At 37.4% G+C, this 23,199-nt stretch overlaps 1 protein-coding gene across 6 annotated transcripts in view; it reads right to left on the reverse strand.

Moving 5' to 3' along the window:
* ARL15 (ADP ribosylation factor like GTPase 15) overlaps window positions 1-23,199 on the reverse strand; it is a 223,085-nt gene that overhangs the window by 21,471 nt on the left and 178,415 nt on the right. Inside the window, exon 8 of one of the 6 annotated variants that reach the window (XM_021380027.1) lies at window positions 20,544-20,618. The exons of the other annotated variants lie outside the window; for them this stretch is intronic. Coding sequence (XP_021235702.1) covers window positions 20,559-20,618 — 60 coding nt within the window. The 3' untranslated portion in view covers window positions 20,544-20,558. Of the gene's footprint in view, window positions 1-20,543; window positions 20,619-23,199 lie in introns of those variants that run through there. 6 annotated transcript variants of the gene reach the window in all.

A 23,199-nucleotide genomic window follows, 5' to 3' on the forward strand; every position in this document is an offset into this window, starting at 1 on the left:
CTGAGCTATCACAATGCATGGTGTCTGGAGATTCAGTTGTGGGCATACATTGAAAAGAAGTCAGGTTTGTGCAGAGGTAATGTAAGGAAAAATTACTAAAGGACTAGCCAGTTGTGTTTGTTTTTCATTTTTGTCTCTTCACAGTACTCAGAATGGTGGCAATAGGCAATTAAAAAAAAAAAAAAAAAAGCTCCATTAGGAACATACCAAGACGGAAGGAAAGACGCACAACTCAAAGCAGAAAATTTGGGTCAGGATTAGTTTTCTTTACTGTCATTTGCAAAAGGCTGATAACAGGTGGCGTTGTATGTGAACTATATCTTCCCTTAAAACTATTCTTGCATCTTCACTCCTTTCTGATCATCTCAGGAGTCATTTGAAAGGCCTCACTCCATAATATCTATGTTTTGAGATACAATCCAGATGTGCAAAAAATTTTTTTCTGCAGATTGTACCAAAGTGTAAATACAATATCATACTGCTCTGGGTCTTTCAGACCCACCTTAATCTGAGAAAGCTTCCAAGTAAGCACAGATATTATTCATGATAGTTCAAGAATGTTGCTACCAATTGCACGTCACTATATTATTCATTCTAGTTCAACAATACCACTACCAATTGCAAATCAACAACATGCCAGTCCCTGAAAACATGGTTAACAAAGCCATATGGTAACATTTACCATTGTCATACCCAGTTATAAGATCTACTAGTTAGCGAACAACACGTCTAGAATCATATACCATAGTCTAAAACAAGATAAAATACTCAAAGCATGGCTTCAGTAAGACTAAATTTCAGATCTAGGAAATTATTTATTTATTTATTTATTTTTAAACACAACCACTGAGCATTATAAGTTCAGCAAATTTGGTTTATTTACTGCCATGTTGCTTCCTTACGTATTTAAAGGCATACTTTCTTTTTATATTTCAGATATTACTTAAGCAGCCATACATCATCTCTAGAATGATACAAATTAAGGCTTAATTAAGATGCAAGATCTCTTCCTCAAGCAGAACGGTTGGATTCTATTAGGCTTTTGCAGGAGTCCCATTTGATATTAGAGACAGTAACAAAGGAAATGTCACATATGCAAGGTAGCTAAAAAGTATATGCCCAGTTTCACAGATGAAGAGCTGAAAGTATAGATTAAAATCCTCATATTGGCAAGTTGCTTCACGTGTTTGATTATCATCTGTGAGCAGGTGAGTAAATATTTCACTTTTGACTTTTAGGCCATTTTTTCCAATTCTTCGCTCCCTCCCCCATTCCAAGCTTCTTGGAATAATCTAGGTAATGGCTAGCCATAAGAAAAACAAAAGTACTTTTTTGGAACTGACACCAGCTCAGACTTGTTCTTTTCTGAGGCTATGCCTTGGAGAAGCTCAAGAAACTTGCTACTTCTACATAAAAACTATCCCCTCCATAAAGATCCTAAAATAGATTTAGTTATGAATGGGCTCTGGCAGCACCTGGATCTCCGCATTTTGTGACCCCAGAACGGCAATGAGACAGCTGAGTTGGTAAGGAGGTGTGACTATTTCTTGGCTTTCCTTATGCCCTTTTCTTTTTGAAAACATGGGAATTATTAGTGCTTACTATCTAGCTATTCACTAAATTCCATGTAAAGGAGTGAATATATCCTGGCTCATTATCTTGCCAGAAGCTAGACTTCTAAGGCAAGTAAGAACAGAAAAAGGTGCAGAGAGCTTGCTTGCTCCTCAGAGAAAGACAACCTGTCCTTCTTTGGATCACATACTGAGATATAGTAAATTACAGTAATATGGAATTATGAAAAATTGAGAATTTCTGAGTCTCTTCTCCAGTATATACTGGATTATGTTAGTTATAAGGTACTCTTTCTTATCCATGACTCTCTACTTTTTCATATCCTTGTGATATAACTACAAAAGGTGCTAATTTTCTTTTCCCTTCCAGATCAGTTTGAATGTTCAAATTTCAGGGGGTTTAGAGTAGAGTAAGATCAAATTTTGTTGACAAATACATTTCTCATACTTATGAGTAGGTTTATATATAAAGAATTGCAACATGATGAACAAATTTTGTCCTATTACACCACATTTGCAGCTGTATTGGTAGTCACAGTGCTATGTATTTGCCACATGAATAGCTCTTGAAAGGATAGCTGAGACTTCTCCTTGGCACAAAGCCATGAAGACAAGATACTAAAACCTATTAACAGTGCATCAGGACTGTGAATTAAAGAATCCTGTGGAACCATAAACTGTCTAGAAAGAAAATTAGAAAAATAATAAAATTTGATCAGAGAGTTAATATATTTTTATTAGTGCCTGGCAGCACACTAGTAATAGACCATTTAAATGTGCACAGCAATATAACTGACTTGTGTCAGATGCATAGTCATGAAGAAGTCTGCAGACAGTCAAGTATTTATAGCTAATTAAAAAAAAAAAAAAAAAAAGAACCCGACTAGATTTAGCATAGATGTTCTCTGTATTTCTCAACATGATATTCTCTGAAACCTGGAGATTCTCGAAGTGAATTAAAACATTACAGAATGCTTCCAGGCTATCAATGACAATAATCAAAGAGCATGAACTGCTGGGAAACTAGAATTCCACTTTTAAACCCCAAACTACCTATAAAGCTCAAAACACAGTCCTCTGATCCTCCTCAGACCCTGTCTAAACAAGGTAAAAATAGCTGTTCCTTGCACAGATTTACCCTATCCAGAAGATGAATGCTGTAAGCTTGTGCTATGATTCTGCCAGTGCCTGCAAAAAGTAATATTTCTAGGTATGTCTGGCCCATTAGTAAAGAACATTAGAGCAAGTCTCAGGAATAAAATTACTACCTTTTCTCATAACATACTACAAAATGAGTATAAAGAATTTTGTAAATTGGCCTTTATACTTCCTCAAACACTTCAGTCCTGAGAAGTCAGATGTTATGGATGTAGAAAGTCTTATATTGAAATACGGAAAAAAATCAAGAGTTTTAAGTAGTTTCAGGCTCTTTTTCTGTCTTTCCAATTTACCTTCTGTGGTAATACAAAGCTAACATTAATTCATTTTAGATACTGGTGCATTTGGGAAGTCTGTGGACAAAGAGTCTATGAACTTGAAAATTCTCTGGATAAATACAAACAGAACATCAGACCATTAGCTGACTAATGGAAATATTAATGGTACGTTTTTGTTGTTCTCCTTCCCCCCAAAATGGTCTTACTATATACTTGTTAAGATATCTATATGCACTTACACAGAATTTGAAGATAGAAACGAAAAACATCAAAGAAAAAGGAGAAAATAAACATGGCTACCTCTCCATTCCTTCCCTTCTCCTCAGCTGAGTGCCTGTCCTGTGCTTACCTTGCTCTGATCTTTCAAGTCCACCTAACTGGACAAGAACCATCTGCTGCAACACCACATCCCACAAGAACAGGAACTGCATGGAGAACCATAGCATCACTGAGCCCACAGGCTGTTTTCTCATGACTGCTGAAAATGTGTCTAAGAGACAGGTCATACTGCCTTCCATCTCCCACAGAACAGATTGTAGTGACTCAGGATCCTGCTGGGTCAAAAGAAGTCAGCCAGGCCAACCTGCCTCTTTCATACACAGAATGAATTCACTCCTCTTACGGTCACTCTGCAAATCCTATTTTTAAAGCATTTGAATATGTTCTGATGTGCTTTATAGCAGCCACAATCAAAACTTCAGGACATTCTATGAGATGAGACATGCATAATTTTTAAGGTCCTCTTCAACCCAAGGCATTCTACGATTCTGTGAGATAATTCTGGGACAACTGGGTAAGGGGAATGGTTTTTGTTAATGTATTGGCTTCTAACAATGCTTGATTAAGCTATACCAAACAAGCTAGATGTATCACAAACACATTTTCTTTGCTTACTTACAAAACCCGGAGTCCTAACACCTTGTTGCATTAATAAAAAAAATAATTCTAGATCGGGAAATCATGCACACATTTATGTGAGTCAATTTCATGAGGAGATTGTAAGAATGATACAGAGAATGGAAATAGCTATTGCAGAAGACAGAATATCTTTAAATAATAAAAGTGTGTAAACTCCAAAGCAGAAAAGCTTCCTTTTTGTCCTTCTGCTTCCTGTGTAATAGAAATTATTCTGACACTTATAGGAAAAAAGATGTTTATATACTGAACTTTCCTTGTTTTCTTCTTATTCTCTCCCTAAATACACACAAAGAAATCAGCAGAACAGTGGAAAAACCCAAACACTCCCCCAAAATTTTAGAAACCATTGAAAAAGGGCTAGCTGAAGTTGACAGAGGGACATTGTTATTCCTGTGTAACATGGATGGAACTTAGACACGAAATCTTCATACAGAAAGACAGCTGTATGTACATAAGCAACATATTATGTAGACTCAAAAAAAAAAAAAAAAAGTTAAGATATGAAGCATTGCTAGCTGACCTGAATATACATGTCAGGAAATGGGATAAAATCTCATCTGGGACAAGTGAAGAGAAAAGCACTCTGGAGGTTTTATATCAAAGAACAAAGTTCTTGCTCCAGTGCAGAGGTCTGTGTTCTACATGATACCTACCTGTTGAACTACTGTAGTCCTCTCCTTTCAAAGGCAAAAATGCTTCTGTGCTAAAGACAACAGAAGCTTAATACAGAATGTACAAACCAACTGAACAGCATGGATCATAAAATGAGAAACTGTGGGAATACAAGAAAGAATATTCAGAACAGAAGCCGCGGAGCAAGATAAACAGCATGAGAAAGCAAGGCTGAGAACCAAGGACATCTCCAGAAGAAGAGAAAAGCAAAAGGAATGTCTCATGGCTCTGATTGGATAAGTGCCTGCATGCACAGTTAAGGAGTGTTTGTGGAATACCTTGTTGACATGTAAAGGCGGATGGGAAAGCTAAAAAAGGAAACTTGTGACCGTATATAAGTGATGTGAGAACCTGTAATAAATGATTTGGATTGGTCACATCTGAGTCTGTGCCTGGTTGCCACAAGAAACTTTTATGTTTCAGGTTGCAAGTGATAAGTTAGCGTTACTAGTCTGATTACTGCAACTGATGGCACTTCCTATTTTGCTGCTGGAGGATCAGATGTGGGTCCATGTCCATCTCAGGACTACCATGGAATACAGTAAGAGAGTGACATAGCTGGCAGACTGAAACCAGACAGCTACCATGCTGCTCAAGCAATTATTTCTGGATATTGGCCTTGTATGACTCTCTGCAGTCACATATCTCAAACTCAGAGGAGTTATTTTTTCCATTTTGAGGGCCCTCATGTTCCAAGGCACAGACACTGAAAAGCAGTACTAAGTCTCAGCTTTAACCACAAACTGTTGTGACAGCGAGGAAGAATTGTACACAGAGACCATGTCCTCCCCAGCTCCCATTGAGGGCAACAAGAAGTTCAACTGCAACCATTAATGTTAGATTTACAAACTGCTCATGGAACGGCAGTATGGCTGAGGGCAAAGGCATCCAGCTGAGAAAAAAGCTTTTAAATGGAAAGAAAGAAATATTAACCTGAAGAAACTGGGATTTTCTCATGGGAATATCCTGATGGAAACTCTAACAATCTAGTATGAGAGACATCTTTTTTTTATTAAGAGTTCAGTAGACTCATATAGATTTTCTTGCATGGAAAAGAGACAGAAAAACATACATAGAAAATACACAAAAAGAATACCACCGGTGAAATGAACAAAGTAACTATCTTGAACAACTCAACTACAGACATGAAAGCTGAAATTTTCTACATATTCTAAGCTCCAGACACTGATTTGTCAAAGTTGTTAACATTTCATGGAAACTTCCAGATTCTAACGAAGTGCCTACTGAGTTTTTGATTGCTAATATTTAACACAGAAAAGTTCTCTCAACCCCAGGTCCCTTCCTGCTGCACTGTTCCCCAGCTACTCACCTCCCATCTGTGCCTGAGTCCAGCATTACTCAATCCTCAGTGCAGCACCAGCATTTTCCTTGGTTGAACTCATGATGCAAATGATTGCCCAGTGTTCCAGTGTCTCTAGATCCTTGCTGAGGATTCACCCAGATCCAGGTCCTGCATCCAGATCACTGATTAAAATGTTGCCCTGGAACTGAGCCTTGGGGAATACCACTGGAGACCATCTGCAAGCCAGATGTAATCCCATTTATTACATCCCTTTGAGATCCACTGTTCAGCTAGTTCATCACCAGGCAATGTGTGAACCTGTTTGTCTCACAGTTGAACAGTCTGTCCAGAAGAATGCCACAAGGCATCAAGGCCTTACTAAACTCCAGAAAGATTTCATCCACCGTCTTCCCTACATTCACCTTATCACAGAAGGAGACAAAATTACTAACTATTAACTCTGAGTAGTTATAAACATGCTGAATAGCTTTAAGAGGTGGAATCTTTATGGGACCTTTTAGTATTTCTATAAAAAGCTTTGCTGAATCAAGGCTTAAACACTAAGAAGTACTACTAACTTACACTCCACAAAAGAATCTTTGCTGCATCTTCCTCTCTTCCCTAATTCCAGAAGTATCTGCACACACTTTACCGTCCCTAATGGCCCATTTTTTGCCCTTGACATGTGGCACTAAGCTCCATGAAGAACAGATTTCACAAAGACACTGCAGAAGAAGCTGCAGAAGGAAGTTGACTTCCTGGAATGTCAAGAGCACAGTATGAATTTTCACCAACATGCAATGTCAAAAATTATCAGCAATGAATTTAGACCAGACTTTTCAAATGAGAAGGCTACAGTTCAATTCCTAACCCAGATCACTGATCAGTTTTCAGAGATGGTAAGAACTCACAAAATTTAGTGTTTCGGGACTTCAACATCACTGAAACATAAAGCCATTTTGAAGTGCCTAAATATAAATTACTTAACATACCTTTAGAATGGACCAGCAAATCCCTTGTTTTAATATTTTTGTGATGAGAAAATTAAAATTAGAGAGTATTTTATTCCAAATAAATGACCAACGAGATATCCCAAAACTATGTGGTGGCCTTCCATTTTATAACAGTGCACTGCCCTAACATTATATCTACCTGAAACCAAGTTTCAGGTATCTAGAAAGCTATAGAATTATAGAATCATAGAATTAGGTAGGCTGGAAAAGACCTACAAGATCATCCAGTCCAACCATCCACCTACCACCAATAACCTCACTAAACCATGTCTCTCAACGCTATATCTAAACGTTTCTTGAACACCTCCAGGGACGGTGACTCAACCACCTCCCTGGGCAGCCCGTTCCAGCTGGCCTGACCACTCTTTCAGAAAAGTAGTATTTCCTAATGTCCAGTCTAAATCTCCCCTGGCGCAACTTGAGGCCATTCCCCCTCGACCAGTCACTAGTTACAAGAGAGAAGAGGCTGACCCCCAGCTCACTACAACCTCCCTTCAGGTAGTTATAGAGAGCAATAAGGTCTCCCCTGAGCCTCCTCTTCTCCAGATTGAACAATCCCAGCTCCCTCAGCTGCTCCTCATAACGCCTGTGCTCCAGACCCTTCACCAGCTTCGTCACCTTCCTCTGAACACGCTCCATAGCTCCACACTATGTTCAAAAGTGTTCTGTTGTTCTTGGAAACAGATTGTTTCCAACATGGAAAACAGAAAAAAAAAGGACTGACATTCTTTGAAATACACACTTTTGAATCATTTTTCCTCTCGATTGAGATTTTTGTAGGAATATGATTGCAAATCATTCAGGGAAAAAAAAACAAACACCAACATCTCCATAGATGGTCAAATCACCCCACAGCTGAAATACATCCACACAAAGCCTAAAAATAAAACAGGAATTATGCATCCAACTAAAATGAGTGTTATCTATTACAAAGAGAAGAAGAATGCAGCGTAGAGTGAACACAAACCAAAGCACGCTTAAAAGGGAGACCACACCATCCTGCATTACAGCAACTGCTAATGTACAAGCAACAGCTACAACTATGAAACAATGATCATGTAAAACCACTCTAGATACAGTTCCGCACAAGACTTCACCGTAACTGGTCACTGTCATTTGCTGTTGATGCAAAAGATTAGCAGAGAAACAGAACATGACTGGCAGAAGTTTGCTGGAAGCATAAGCCCTCTCTCCCACATACTACCCAGATCCTATCTAGCATACTCCTGGAAGCCATGTACGCAGGGCAGAACCTTAGTACAGGTTCCAAAAAGCAAATAAACTGTTTCTTGAAAAAATCCAAAGCTAGAAAATGAATTCCTGTGGAACAGAAAGCCACTTCTTAATATGTCAATATTGACCACCAAAATTAATCTGTCAATAATCATCTGTTTCTGATATGGTATCAGGATGAATCTGTAATCAGGTTATGCAGCAGCAGAATGATAAGAATATAAGGTGAGAAAAATTCCCTCTTAAAAACAATATTAATGGAGCTAAAGTATGCATGTTACCACATGATTTTATAAACATTCGTCTGCATATTCAAAGAATGAACCATTACTTCAGGTTAGAGAATGGGAGATTTTTTCTCCTTCATAGAGAAATTCACATCTATCTACATCAAAAAAGCTCCTCATGGTGCTAAGACGTAAAACGCTCTCATTCCTAGAGTTCAAATGTTGTATTATCAATAATAACAATTTACATACATACATCATACACCATATAATAGAAGGTGCCTGGAATATTTGTAAAATTTCTAATAAATTGCCAACTTAGGATAGCCCACATACATTTGCTTCACTTCCATCTGCCAAAAAATGTGATACAATGAGTATATGGTGCCTACTATTATTTCTTTGTTCTTATTTGCAACTGGAATTATCAAACATTTTATTAGGAAAAATGTTTAAAAAGTAAGTTTTGGAGAGAAGCAACTTCCTCAGTGCTTTTCACCACATCTGTTTCCTCTTACATAAACAGTACACAGTATGTCACTAATGACTGAAGTTCAATGAAGGAAAATTAGACATCTAAAAACAAATACAGATGCATCAGACTGATCTAGTTAAACAAGACTGCATGTTGTAATGTTTTTTTTTTCTCCAGCTAAGTTTCTTAGTCTCTGTGTTTCACTTGGTGAAATTATCTACCTATTCATGAATATGGGTCACACAGAATCACAGAACTGCAGGGGTTGGAGGGGACCTCAAGAGATCATTGAGTCCAAGACACCTGTCAAAAAGTTCCCTACAATAGGTTGCACGAGTAAGCATCCAGCTAGGTCTTGAATACCTCCATAGAAGGAGACTCCATAACCTCTCTGGGCAGCCTACTCCAGCGTTCTGTCACCCTTACTGTAAAGAAGTTCTTCTGTATGTTTATGTGGAACTTTCTGTGTTCAAGTTCTAGGCCATTGCTCCTTGTCCCACCGCTACATACCATCGAGAAGAGCCCAGCCTCATCCATTTGCCTCCTACCTCCCTTTAGATATTTATTAACATTTATCAGTTCCCCTCTCAGACTTCTTTTTGCCCAGGCTGAACAGAACCAGGTTACTCAGTCTTTCCTCATATGGGAGATGCTCCAGGCTCTTAATCATCTTTGTGGCACTCTACTGGACTCCTTCGAGGAGATCCCTGTCTTTTCTGAACTGAGGAGCCGAGAACTGGACAGTGTATTCTAAATGTGGCCTCATCAGGGCAAAGCAGAGGGGGATAATCACCTCCCTCAATCTGCTGGCCACAGTATTTTTAATGCATCCCAGGACACCACTGACCAGGATGCCATTTTAACTTGTGCATTATACATATCTATTTTATACAGTAGCTGAAAAGTAATGCTAATCACCAAACAGGTCGTGAAGCCACTATTCAGAAACTGCATGTACCTCACTGTCACTCTGTGTACTAAAGTTTCAGTATTAACAACTCTATGAGGTATTGCACCTATACTAACCCAGTATAGAATACGAACAAGATCTTGGAGAATCTAAACACAAACTAATGAAGACTGACTAGGAAGAATGTTACAAAATTAAGAAAATTGCTCTAAATTTCAGACAATAAACAAGACTTGAAATAGGCCCCCTTATTAAGAGTAAGATGCATTACACTGTACTGCATATCAAAATACCCACATTGTACCCATATTCATAAAAGATGATGCTAGTCATCTTCCAAAGCAATGTCCTTAGAACTATTTTTAAAGTGTGTTTAATAATCAGAAGTCATCTTTGCCACAACACAAGTCTTTAGTGAGACATTTTAATAAAAACAAAAATCTCTCACTTTTTCTAAACACAGGAAGCAATGCTGAATTGTCTGAGAAGAGAGGAAGGAGGGATGTTTCTGGACATGGCAACATAGGAAAAGTCTCAATCAGAGAACAGAAGCCCCTGGAATATGGGCAACTCCAATGACAGAAATGCATATCATGCATCATCACCCATTAAAAAAAAATTAAGTATCATTTCCTATACGGTATCTGAATATAAATGTATAAATCTATATATAAATTAAAAGAAAACCTTATAAAAACAGATTTAAAAATCCAATCATTTGTGAACAGGAAGATTACAGTAAATGACAGGAGTTTTGATTAACATCAAAAGTTCAATCAAACCAATAACACTTACAAACATACCCATGGGGCTCCACCCCAGTCATGCACTAAGGACAAACACTGCTTCCACAAAACAAAACTAAGAATCAGAACTTTAGTTTTCAACATTTTAGGGGGAAAAAATAAAATAGAACCTGAAAGAATAGAAGGGCATTAAAGGTTTGAGTTTTTTTAAACAAGGAAAAAAACCAATCACATGATGTTAAGAAATAAAAAAGAGAGAAAAAAAAATTAGGGTGACTATTAATCTGTAGAAGCCAACTGCAGGTTTCCACCAATACAAATAAATTTTTAAAATTACAGCAGGACTGGTAGGCCAAATACATCAAGGGCTATATATCCCTAAGCTTCATGGGATGATTGTGATGCTGAGACAAAATAATTGATACCGTGATGCGGCGCAGTTTGGGCCATTTAGTACTTTTGCAGGCAAGGAGGAAACATTCCCCAGATACAGAACACCAGTAATCGGACTGTTACACGATGAGCATGGCAGCTTCTAGGTTTCTATCATATACCATTTTGCCTTATATTATTGTTACACTGCTTAAAAACAATAGAAGCATGTGCTTTAACCTTGTACTCCAGACAGGGGGCTGCTGGATGTGACTTTCAGAGGATTACTGAGTGCAGGATACTCAGAATACTGTAAGCGGCGATAAATAATTCAAACATCACTCAGAGATACCAAAAGATATCCACAGCTGAGCTACAAACTGAAGCAGAGGAACTCATGTACACAACACACCCTTTGTAGCAAGCAAACCTCAGAGCTCCCAAACTTCCTGGTTGTTCTGCTCCTCACTTAAGGTAAAAGAAAAAAAATGAAAAAAATGCAAAATGTTTTGAATTTACAGACTGTTACTGGGTTTCTTAGCAGTCAGCCCTGGGTTATTTACGGGGAGATTATTTTCATATGATGGATAACAGAAGTAAACTGAATTTATGTAAAGCATTACGTATGAAGTGAGACTAAATCTTACATTGTTTTCACCAACAACAGACTTGGGAATCAATGAGATTAGAAACATTAAGGTATAAAAGAAGCCCATGTGATCTTAGTTTCTCTGTAAGCAGCAGGTGTGGGCCAAAAGGATTGCTCTGCTGGAGGTATCATAGCCAGACCACAGCATGGATTTGCTTACAGCATTCTTTGGCTGTATGTCCCCCACATTTTGATTTCTTTCTAGTTTTGGCTGGTGCACAGGCAGAAAAACTTAAGGAGACTGAAAATCCATGGCTGACAGAGATGTTCAGGGATGATAATGATCTTAAAATGACATTAAGAGTCCAACTATCTTCCCTCACATATTTTCCTGCCATTTAACCTGTTCCCTGTAAATCCCACCTGGCTTTTTCAGCACAGTTTCACATCACAGGTTTTGTGATTTACAAGGCTTTTTTTCCCCTCCAGAACTCTTTTTTCCAAAATGCATCATGAAAAGATACCTGTAAAAATTATAATTTTGATTTTAAAAGCTCAGTACGGAATCATTAGAAATGACCACCTTGATTTTTCAGAAGCACCCTTCAGGATATGGAATTGGTGAGTACTCCATTTTAAAATGCTGCTTATTAGTTTTGTAGAGCTAGCCCTTGTTTACTATTGTGAATTGTCTTGGATGAATTCATTTTGTTTGGTTATCCCAACAAAGGGGAATGGACATTTTGTTTCCCTGGCTGTAATGTACAGACCATACTTATTTTGACCCACACTCCAAAATATTGTTACTTACATCATCGAAAGCCTGGAAAATTCAATACCCTGTGAACAAACTTATTAAAACCTTTGAAAAAATACACCTTTTCTGAAAGTGGTATGGTATAATAAATAACTGCTGAATGTTTAGTCTTCAGATAAACAGAATAGCTTTTCGTGTACGAGGAAGAGACAGTGGCATGTTTCAGCAATGCACTTTCTAAAGCCTTTGTATTACCATGAAGCATTTGGCTAAGTATCAATGCAATGAGATCAGACTGAAGTTCATTGAGTTACACAGTGATCTCATTTATTGTTGTTTTTGGAAGACAAGGTTAGGTAGGCTATATTTTCATACTAACATCTGCAGAGCATTCCAAAATCCTGGCATAGCCAGTGACATGTAAGTTCCCAGTCTTGTGATTTATCTTCCTCCAGTACACATAAATTAGTGTGCGGAGATGGAATCCTGTCACTTCAACTAAAGTATATAATGTAAAATAATTTTAGCTGACAGATTTTTTTCTTCACCTGTTTTTTTAAAAATTAATTTACAAATCATTATGATTTTATTCAGCATTAAATCCATAGACATTCTCCACTCATCTATTTGGCAGAAATTAAGACTGGAAAAAACTCAGTAGGAACTACAGTGCATTCACTTATTAAATCTGTGTTCAGCAGGCAAAATTATATACGATATATACAGAATGAGATTTAAACAAGATCATGTTTGATCATAAAGCACAAGGGTTTTACTGAAGCTTACGGTTAGGTGCTCCTTCTATGTAAGGGTAGATTCTGCCTTTCCTTCAGATTGGTCAGCAGTGTTCAAGTCTGTCTGTTCAAATAATTTCATTACAGCCCTTTCATGAGAAGCATTAAAAGTTTCCATGCTTTTAGTTCAATTATATTCTTCATGGGAAGAATATTCAAATTGGGAAGAATAAATTTGGAACAAATACATCTGTTAAAAAACAAAATTTACCATGGTGTCCCATGCAATGCAGGGAAATAAGAAATAGAATATTATTCCACCATACTTCCCAGCAGAACTGAACATCAAAATATCTTCCCCTGCAGTTTATACAAAGGCCAGACACAGAGGCAAATGCACAAAGTATGACATTAGCCATGCTGGAGCTATTAACGGAATAAATGCAGCAGTCAAAGACCCTCTCAACATAAAAGCATCACTCTCTCCCATCTCTGGAACTCTGCCCAAATCACAGTCATATTTTCATATTCGTCAGCTTTTTTTTTCCCCTGAAATCAAAGGGTTTTCTTCATAATAGTAAATAAAAATTAAGTGTTCTTTCTGTGCTTCAAAGTAAAATGCTTTCAATAATGATGCACACAGTACAGCATGCATCTTTCTAAGGAAAGGTTTACTGCTTCAATTTCAATTTAAAAGTTTGTGTTGCTTCAGAATTAAAAACACTAGGAAATGTAATTACAGAGAAATTAATTTCTTATTAGAGAATTGGGTGGTTTTTTTCCATTATCTAGCTATGTGTTTGAAAAGGGACATATTTAGTACTAAATAATTACATATTAGTACATAATTAGTATTCAGAGAGGCTTTATAATGTAAACATATGTGAAGTGTTTACAAATCTTGAATAGCCTTGCCCTCACAGCCCAGAAAACCAACCATATCCTGGGCTGCATCAAAAGAAGTGTGGCCAGCAGGTCAAGGGAGGTGATCCTGCCCCTCTCCTCTGCACTGGTGAGGCCTCACCTGGAGTACTGTGTCCAGATGTGGAGTCCTCTGTACATGAGTTGAAGTGTGTCCAGAGGAGGGCCACAAAAATGATCCAAGGGAAGTAACACCTCCTGATGAGGACAGGCTGAGAGAGCTGGGGCTGTTCAGCTTGGAGAAGAGAAGGCTTTGGGGATATCTGAGAGCAGCCTTCAGTATCTAGAGGGGGGCTGTAAGAAAGAAGGGGACAGACTCTTTAGCAGGGTCTGTTGTGAGAGGACAAGGGGAAATGGTTTCAAACTAAATAAGGGGAGATTTAGATAGGATATAAAGAAGTTTTTGATCATAAAGGTGGTGAGGCACTGGAACAGGTTGCCTTAAGAGATAGTGGAAGCCCCATTCTTGGAGACATTCAAGGTCAGGATGGATGGGGCTCTGAGCAACCTGATGTAGCTGTAGGTGTCCTTGTTCACTGCAGGAGAGTTGGACTAGATGACCTTTAAAGGTCCCCTCTTCACTCAAATGATTCCATGATTCTATGAAAATAAAATTAAACACTTCCACTAAGAATGCTAACTAGATTTGGCATTAAAATCCATTCTGCAGGAAAAGTAACTGAGCAAGAAAGGATAGTTATGTCAATCATTGCTTTGACAGACTGACAATTACATCAGTTATGACAGTCTCAGGTCTTACATACAACCCACTGAGTTTCTGTACAAATCTCAGCTTTTACTGTTTGAACTAGAACTAAAGTTCAAGCAAGTTATCTCATCTAGTTTTAAAAATTGCTGAAGCTTCAACATGGGAACAAGTTACTGTGGAACAAAGAGTTACTATGCATCAGAATATCATGCCGACAATTCATGCAGTTATCCTGGCCCATGACAAATTCAAGATAGTGTACATCCTCTGAGAACTAAGCTCATTCAAATTACTTTGTGTTTCATGAAGCCTAAGTGGGCATGGACTGTCAGCATGAATGAGCTGATGTGTAGTAAGTTCCTATTCCATTGCAACTTGATTTTTTCCCAAGCCCTTACTGTAGCATGGGAAATTATTTCTGTCATTAACACCCTCAACATCACTTGAAGATTCCTTTTCTATTCAAAATCTTCCATATATATATTTACTGATGACAGTACAGTCACTTCTCAATGTTTTATTTGACTAAGCAGGAGAAAGCTCCTTACCTTACCTAATATCAAGGGATTTTACTGTATCTGAAACCAGTTACTCTAACACTTGACTCTAAAAAGCTGGATCAAGATCTGTTAGAAGTGGGGACAGAAACCTCCAGAGAGTATATGGACCTATGAAGACAATACTTTATTCAGCTCAACTACAAATGGCAGTGACAAGCTTTGGTGTTCAAAGTAAGCCCTGTTGTCATCATTGCCCAAGGAAGTCTGCTGTCCTAAGGCAAAGCTTAGGACAGCATCTTCTCTCATCAGAGAGAAGACAGAAATGCCAAAGTTACAAACCTCACCTCACTTTTTCTGTGCCATGTTTCTTACCGTGATTGCATATCAAGTGAAGTTAGAAGCTTAAGAGATATTCTTCATTTTCTAACTATTCTCTCTGTTGAAGGAAAAAGAAATTTGTTGCTGGTATATAGTAGACCTTCAAATTTATTTCAGATTTGTTTTCCACATACTGCAGCAGTGAGCTATTTTCCGTCCTCCCACTCTCACCCAGAAGCGATGTCTGCTTGTCACTTAGCTGCTCAGGAGAGAGATAAGTAGTAACAAGTTGTTGATCTCAATATTTAATTTATTGCCAAGTAGAAGCAATAAGCAAAATTCTATTTGACTATAAGCATTTGGCAGATTAAACACCACCATTAACAAGCCAGTACCCTTTAAGTGTAACTTAACCACACCTTAGAGCTCTTTTGCTTTATGCCGCAAGCCTTTACATAATGAATGTCTAATGAAGCTGCAATTTCTCTACATTGGCCTCGATATCCAAATCACTTGACATAGTACAGTTGAACTGTTTCTTGTTTGCTAAATCTCCAATTCTTTATTATTAGCAAACTTGTAGTATACTTGGTGACACACAATCAGCAAGGCTAACCAGTTTGATTTTCCTTATGCATACATCTTTTTGGAGCCTAAAGTCAGTACTCCCCATTGACACAAGGGCAAAAGAATGTTTTGTAACTGAAAGACATCCTGAACATACCCCAGTGTGTGAGTAGAAGACTTGGGCAACACATACTATGTTTTTTTTTTAAGGATTTATCAACTGTTAGGCTCCTCTTTCAGTCCCAGAGCTTCAGTGAGGGAAGTGCAATGTCAACTGGTCTCATAAATTGGTACTATTTACGGATACAGGTCATTATTTTTGATAATTTTTTTCAAAGTCAGAGATGCGTTTCAGCCCTAACACAGCAAGAGACTGTATTTTTAAATGATTACTTTTTCATCCTTTCTGAAAGATATATCAGTTCATGGAAATTATTTTTTGTTTGAACTAAAGAATGACTTTTGTTTGAGAGTTGAAATGCTTATTAGGTGAGTTTTCAGTACTAATTGCACGTTTTAATAATACACTTGAAGCTGCAGTTCAATTCACAGTGCTCTCGGCAGGTCACAAAACTGCAGTAAAGACTGTTTTTACTGCTTCCTGAACTAAAGCTAAGGCCATTCATGTTATATACAAAATAAATTTACAACAAAACATGAATATGAGCAAATATGTATTAATACTTTCAACCTGTACAAATTTTCACCAGATCTGAGATGAAGGCAGACTCAGTATTGTTAATGGTGTACACTTCTCAGTTTGATTGTAGAAAAATCAAAGCCAAGGTCCACATTATCTCTGCTAGTTGTTCTCATTCCAGCAATCAATTCATGAAGATAAAAATAGGGACAATGAGAAAACTGAAGTGCAACATTGATTTAATGCTGCCAGTAGCTACTTTCCTTTAAGCTGAGATCTTTTGTTCAAGCTCCCCTGTTGCTCGCTGCTAAAATAAACTGCCTAGACAGGTTCCAAGCCTTTAGGTGTTCTCCAGGCCAAAGACAATATTTTAAATACCACTGCAAAAACACCAACAGGATTATTAACTTATGATTTTATCTAGAGTCTCAGGATATTTGTTGATTTTTTTTCACACCTCAGTTTCCAGAGTCCTGCAATGACAAGAAAAACTTACCTGCTGTATTAAATGAAAAGCATTGTTGAAGATGCAGTCAGTTAAATAGTCAGGCTACCATGTTCCTTACCAGCTACAGTTATAAAAGGGATGAAAAGTCAGATCAATACAATGCACAATTCAATATCTAACTACAAGCAGACAAAAGAGGTTCGCACTAAACAGTGCTCAGCTCTCAGTCTCCTACAAAAATACAGATGGAAAAATGTTTTTTGGCCATTGCTGCTACTTGATCATTGCCAACAGTTAGGAATCTAGCAAAATCCTTAGCTCATGAATACTTCACCAAATTTTCTGGTCGTTTTCCTTAAACTAGAACCACTATTTTCTTTCTTTTCTTTTGACTGAGCTTCTGCCAGACAACTTACTTTTGTGCATCAACCAGCCCTCAAAAATACAGTGACAGACTGCTCAGACCATCTCAAAAGAAAAAAGCTCATGTTGATAGGATTCTGACAGCAACAAGCCTGTAGCTCTCTATTCCTGATGGATTTCTGGTGCCAGGAGAGTTCCCCTAAGAGAGAAGAACTTCTTCAAACTCCCTGGGGGGGTGTTTTGCAGGAAAGGAACAGCTGAAATCAGATTTGTCCACTGAACCAAAAGTACTAAAAGACTGTTCGAACACTGTAACAAACACATGAAGTACAGCACAGCCAAGTAACTTTACTTTATAAATCATATCGTTTTCATTTCCTGAATTCATAACCACAGTGATGCAATAATGGAAACTTTTGTATGTTTGTAAGTTAGATGACCCACAATTGTTCCCTACAGTAAGCACTAGTAATTTCTGACTATTAAAATAATTGTTATATTCTATTGCTATGATTTGCTCAGCACTGCAAGCCAGTTTTTTATTTCACAGACTGTATTATATTGGCAACAAGATTTCTTACCTTAGCCAATGGTATTGGATGTGATTAATCTCTAACATTCTTTTTGGAAGTCAAAATAAACAACTACTCAATTCTCTTTGTTTGCCATCTTAGCATCCTAAGCAGGCCGGCCTTCCCACAAATTCATGTTGGTTGTCCCTGATTAACTTTTCCTTTTAAAATGTTTGAATTACATCTGGTTAGATTCTTACTCTTAAAATTCCTTTTCATCTAACTAATCCCCAACTGTTATGTTTCATTTAAATGACAATCCCACATTATATTGTAAATTAAACTTACAATGAGAATAGACTGTTCAGACTTACAATAAACGTCCTTGATGTGGCAATAAAGCCAGGAAAAATGAAGGTATCCTTTACAATACTCTATATACAAAGTACTGTATGATAGGATGAGATCTTAAGATGCTGCCACATCTGATCAAGAAAGCTAACACATAACTTTCTAGAATATTTGAAGTGATTGCTTTGGGATATTATTTTGTGATCTCCTGCTCCTTCTTAAGTTACTCTAGTCTCAATATTCTTGGTCTGGTTAGATGTAGAACTTAATCTGCTCTCTCAGCTTCTGCTGAGGTGCCTCACCTATGCAGTTAGCAAAACTGCTGAAAAGATACCGTGCAGATTTTCTCAAAGAGAGTTCCTTGGAAAGAAAACAAACCCGTGCATTTCTAGATTGGTACGCAAACTAACTGTGCAAGGTTGGATTCTATTCTGCACGCTGCTAACCAATATTTACACATCCGCTTCACACCTTCAATGTAGTAGCTGCTTTCCAGACACTTGAGAAGGGCAGCCTGTATCTGTCAGATGACAGATCAAACAAGATGTGTCATTTAAGCAAAAAAACCACAGAATGGCTTGCTGGAACTAACAACTGTGTTACAAGGCTCGACGAATGAGACGCAATGAAGTTCTGTCTATACAATCTGCTTCCTCCATTTCTTTTCATAATTAACTGTAATCTTTGTATCCTATGTCTCATACTTAATTTGCTTAATTGGCTGATGTCTAGGATGGCCTCCAGCTGTCTAGACCACTGAACTAAGAACGCAATCCTGCATTAGCTCAAAGTATGCTGCCCAAATTTTTGCTCCTGGAGCTTTACATGAGCAGTTATTCACACTGCTTTCTAGTTTGTCTTTGTAAGGTATTTCCTGTTCTACTTGTTTTAATTACCTATCTTTTATTCTATCCAAGAATTACCTGACTACCATCCTTACCATAAGTATACATCTGTTTTGCCAACAATTAAGGGGTTTTTTTTTGTATCTTTCACTATTCTGTTCTTTCATTTCACTTACAAGGCATATTTCATGTCTTTCCATAATGTTAATTATATCACCGTGTATATTTGCCTTAGTACAATTAAATATGCACATTTTCCTTCCTCTCTTCCTCCCCTGCATCATATTTTTTATTACATGTGCATGACCCCATGATACAGAGTAGAAAATATTTGCATGCTTCCTCTTTACTTTTCAATGCGCAATCACAGCTGGCAATTTTACAATGTGTATGTTTGTTTTCTAAAGTGAGTTGTCTGTTGCATGAACATAAATGACCATTTAACCTCAACGGCCAAGAACTTGGTGGCTGCATAACACCCAGTATCATCCATTTGTCCTTTCTCAGTCAAAACATAACTTCTTACCATAGGTCTTAAAAAACTTCACTTATTTTTCCACTTCCTAACACAGAAAATACACAGGTTGTGTACCTGTGGCTTGAGGTGTATGATCCGACATTCTCACGGCTTCATTTCACAATTTACATCAACCAATAGTTACTTTGAAATGCCAGTCCCTTAACACTTAAAAAAGATTCTGTGATAAGATCTAAGGCAAATTAGTTGTCTCCATCTCTCTCCAACAGAAAAGAGACTTGATCTGTCTGACTTTACCCTCCTAGTAATTTGGCAGAGGAGTCATGCCTCCAATACATTAAACCTCCGAGTTTTATGAAAATGAAAGTGTGCAAAGCACTGTAATCCCACTAATGGACCCCTTTCTAAAAGAATGCAGTCCAGCTTCAGTCCTCATTAGAAACTGGAGAACCCACAGAGGGATGTAATAGTGGACACACTTTAGCTAAGGAAAAGCCTCAGATAATCCTCAGATCAACTGTAAGTCCATTAGAATTCTGTACCTTCTGGAATACTTCCTTTCAGAGTTTGTCTCATCTTCTCACTGTTCATGCAGCAGTACTCCTCATCTCATTTGTTTCTATCCTGTCTGCCTAGCTATGCTTTTAAACAATTAGAAAGCTTATTTTCTAGGATTTGTGTATCTATGAAGCCAGGTACCCTTCTGCATGTCTCTCCTTCCATTACTAAGCAGTAAAACCTCAGTCAAGTTTGTAATCAGTTTTCCTTCTGCTTGTTTTATCCTTTTGATGATATCTGCCAGATCTCTTTCTATCCTTTTCTCCTCAGCTCCCCACAAGTAGGACTTCCTCTTTATCTACATTTTCATTCTTCCCAATTACACTTACCAGATTTAAAATCTATCTTTACAAGTCCCAGAGAGTCCATTTTTTTCTTCCAGATTATTCTTTCTATTTGATCCTTCCCACTCTTCCGTTATCTCTATATATTGTCAACATCTTTTGGACAGCCTGCAAAGGGATTACTCATTTTCATGACATTGTTATTTCTACTGACTTAAAAGTACAAGCTTACCACATGTTAATTGCGCAATCCTCCCTCCTTCAGTTTTAGTCATCTCTTTCTTCTTTCTTGGGCCTCCGCATAGAGTTATTTCCTCTTTATATTACACATGTTCTACTTACTAACTTCTACAGCTAAGAATTCAGACACTACCAGTAAATAAAACTAACAAGGCATGTCCCATGTCTGTTAAGAAAAAAAGTTCAACTTCAGTCCAATACTACATCCAAGATATAAATTACTCTAGTGAGGTGAACAGGGTGGAGATAATATTTTTAAAAATATTCTGCAAAAATCCTGGCTCCAATAATGAAGGCAAAGGTGCAAATCTGAGCACATTTCTGAACAAGATCAACTGAAACGCATAAGAAAACTTAAATCATTTACACTCAATCAATAAATAGTTACATCTAGGCATATGGAGGAAAAGAGGCTCTCAAGTTTCATTTCTTCATAATTATCCTCAAATTTCCAGAAGTTTACCTCTTTCTTTCAGAGGGTCAGTCCTGTTGTACCGTGAGTTTAAAAAATACATTAAACAAACACACTTAGACTCACACATAATGAACAAGCAAAACCAAAGGCTTCCAATCAACATAAAGATAGGAGACAAGTAGTGGCATGCAAAAATCTAAGTTTCTACCCTGTGTGAAAGCATCACACAGTCCAATTTTAGAAAAGCACGAAGGCATCTGAATTGTAAAGAATTTGATGAGAAGAAAAACAGAAAAAGTTCAAAGTCTGACTACAGCAGTACAGGTAAATTAGTCAACAAAATATGGACTACAAAACAACGTGAATTGTTACTATATTTTGTGACAGCTAGGAATATAGAAACAGCTGAAAGTAGCAGGTAGATGCAACATTTACCTCAGACTACAACCAATAATCATTTAAATTGAAACATTGTTAGAAAGAAGACATACCGCTGTCATACTAGAAAACAAACCTATGCCCAATAGCATTTCAGTTAGTTAAGTACATATGTAATAGCACATCCCTTCTTAAGAACACGAGCTTCCAAAACAAAAGTGTGACTTTCAAATCCAAAGTTGCAAAGTGAAACTTTAACGGTACTCCTAACTCCTCTCTAAAAGTTAAGTCATGTAATACATGACAAATATTAAATTTGTTGCCTGGTTCTAGAGAGGAAAAAAAAAAAAAAAAGCAGGATCAATTTATCTGCAGATTACCTAAGTAATCAGGAAGTATAATACCTAGATCCCTTGTCTCCAGTCCTAAGAGGGTACTTAAGCAAGGATGAAGCAAGGAGTCCTGTTTGCTAAGAACTCAGCTGGCAATGAGATGTTAAGTTCCCAAGGGAACCAGCTGGGAACACAGCAAAAGACGGAAGCTGCAGATACAGAAGCATCAGTGCTTACTTAGACACTGAAAGAACTTGCCTGCCTTAAATATCAAATCAAAAGCAGTTTCAGGACATAAAACATTGCTGGCATGCAAGTCCTTGTAGATGTGAGTATTACTATCACACTTTGAATTTCTTTTGAATTACAGGATGACTCCCAGTGGCTGCTTTTTGAGATTCAAAACTTTATTTACTTTAGATGATTTTCATATATTTTTAAGGCATCTGAACTCATCTGAGCAAAAATTGCCAAGTGTACTAATAAGTTCATCACTTGGGCTCTCTACCATATGGAAATAAAGATAGAACCAAAACGGATAACTGCTTTTCTCCAGACGCTTTTGGCGTTACTCCTGAATGATAACTAACTATTCCTGATTATGACGGTGAATATAATAGAAGTAAGTCAGAAGGAGCAAAACATTATATCATCAAGTCTAGCAGTAACAGAAAAGCTAAATAGTTCAGAATAGTGCATATTTTTAGCAGCTGCAGAGTACAACACACTATGTTTTTTAGCATCTAACAGGAATTCTTCAGTTTAACAACTTGGCAGTTACTTTAGACCTTTGTAGGTTTATCTGTATACTCAGACACAATACAGTACACTTTCTCCTCAAGTCAATTTCTCTGCAAAGCAACAGTATAAACAAGAAAAGAGTTTCCTAACATTTAACTGGAAGAAAATGGTCTGCAGTAATTATTATTAGAATTACTCTTGTTCCGTTCAAGAAAACTAATTGCTATCAGTTTTGGTTATTTCTGAAGAGCTGAAAGTAGCTAGAAAAACAGTATGATGCATTTATAACAAACAGAAAAAAAAACATAATCATCACTCTCCAGTCCTCATAGGGAACTGTTTTGCTAAGTGTCTTTCCGTGGCTCTAAAGTGGACAGGAGAAGTAGAAAATGCCACTTCATCTAGTAAGACTGTATCTTGCTTGAAAAATATCACATCTCAGTAACTCAAGGTGGTGGGTGTCGATTTTTCTCTACAGACAGATAATGTCTATATGGACATAATGGGAAGCTGGCATTTAAATGTAAATCCTAAATTCTATGACATATGTTTTTATTTTGAGTTTTTCCCCCTTCCTGATTCAAAGCACTGGCAACAGAAACTGTATCAACAGATTTCTGGCATAGCCATGACAGATCCCACA

The sequence above is a fragment of the Numida meleagris genome, chromosome Z (genome assembly GCF_002078875.1).
Source record: "Numida meleagris isolate 19003 breed g44 Domestic line chromosome Z, NumMel1.0, whole genome shotgun sequence".
NCBI classification, from domain to species: domain Eukaryota; kingdom Metazoa; phylum Chordata; class Aves; order Galliformes; family Numididae; genus Numida; species Numida meleagris.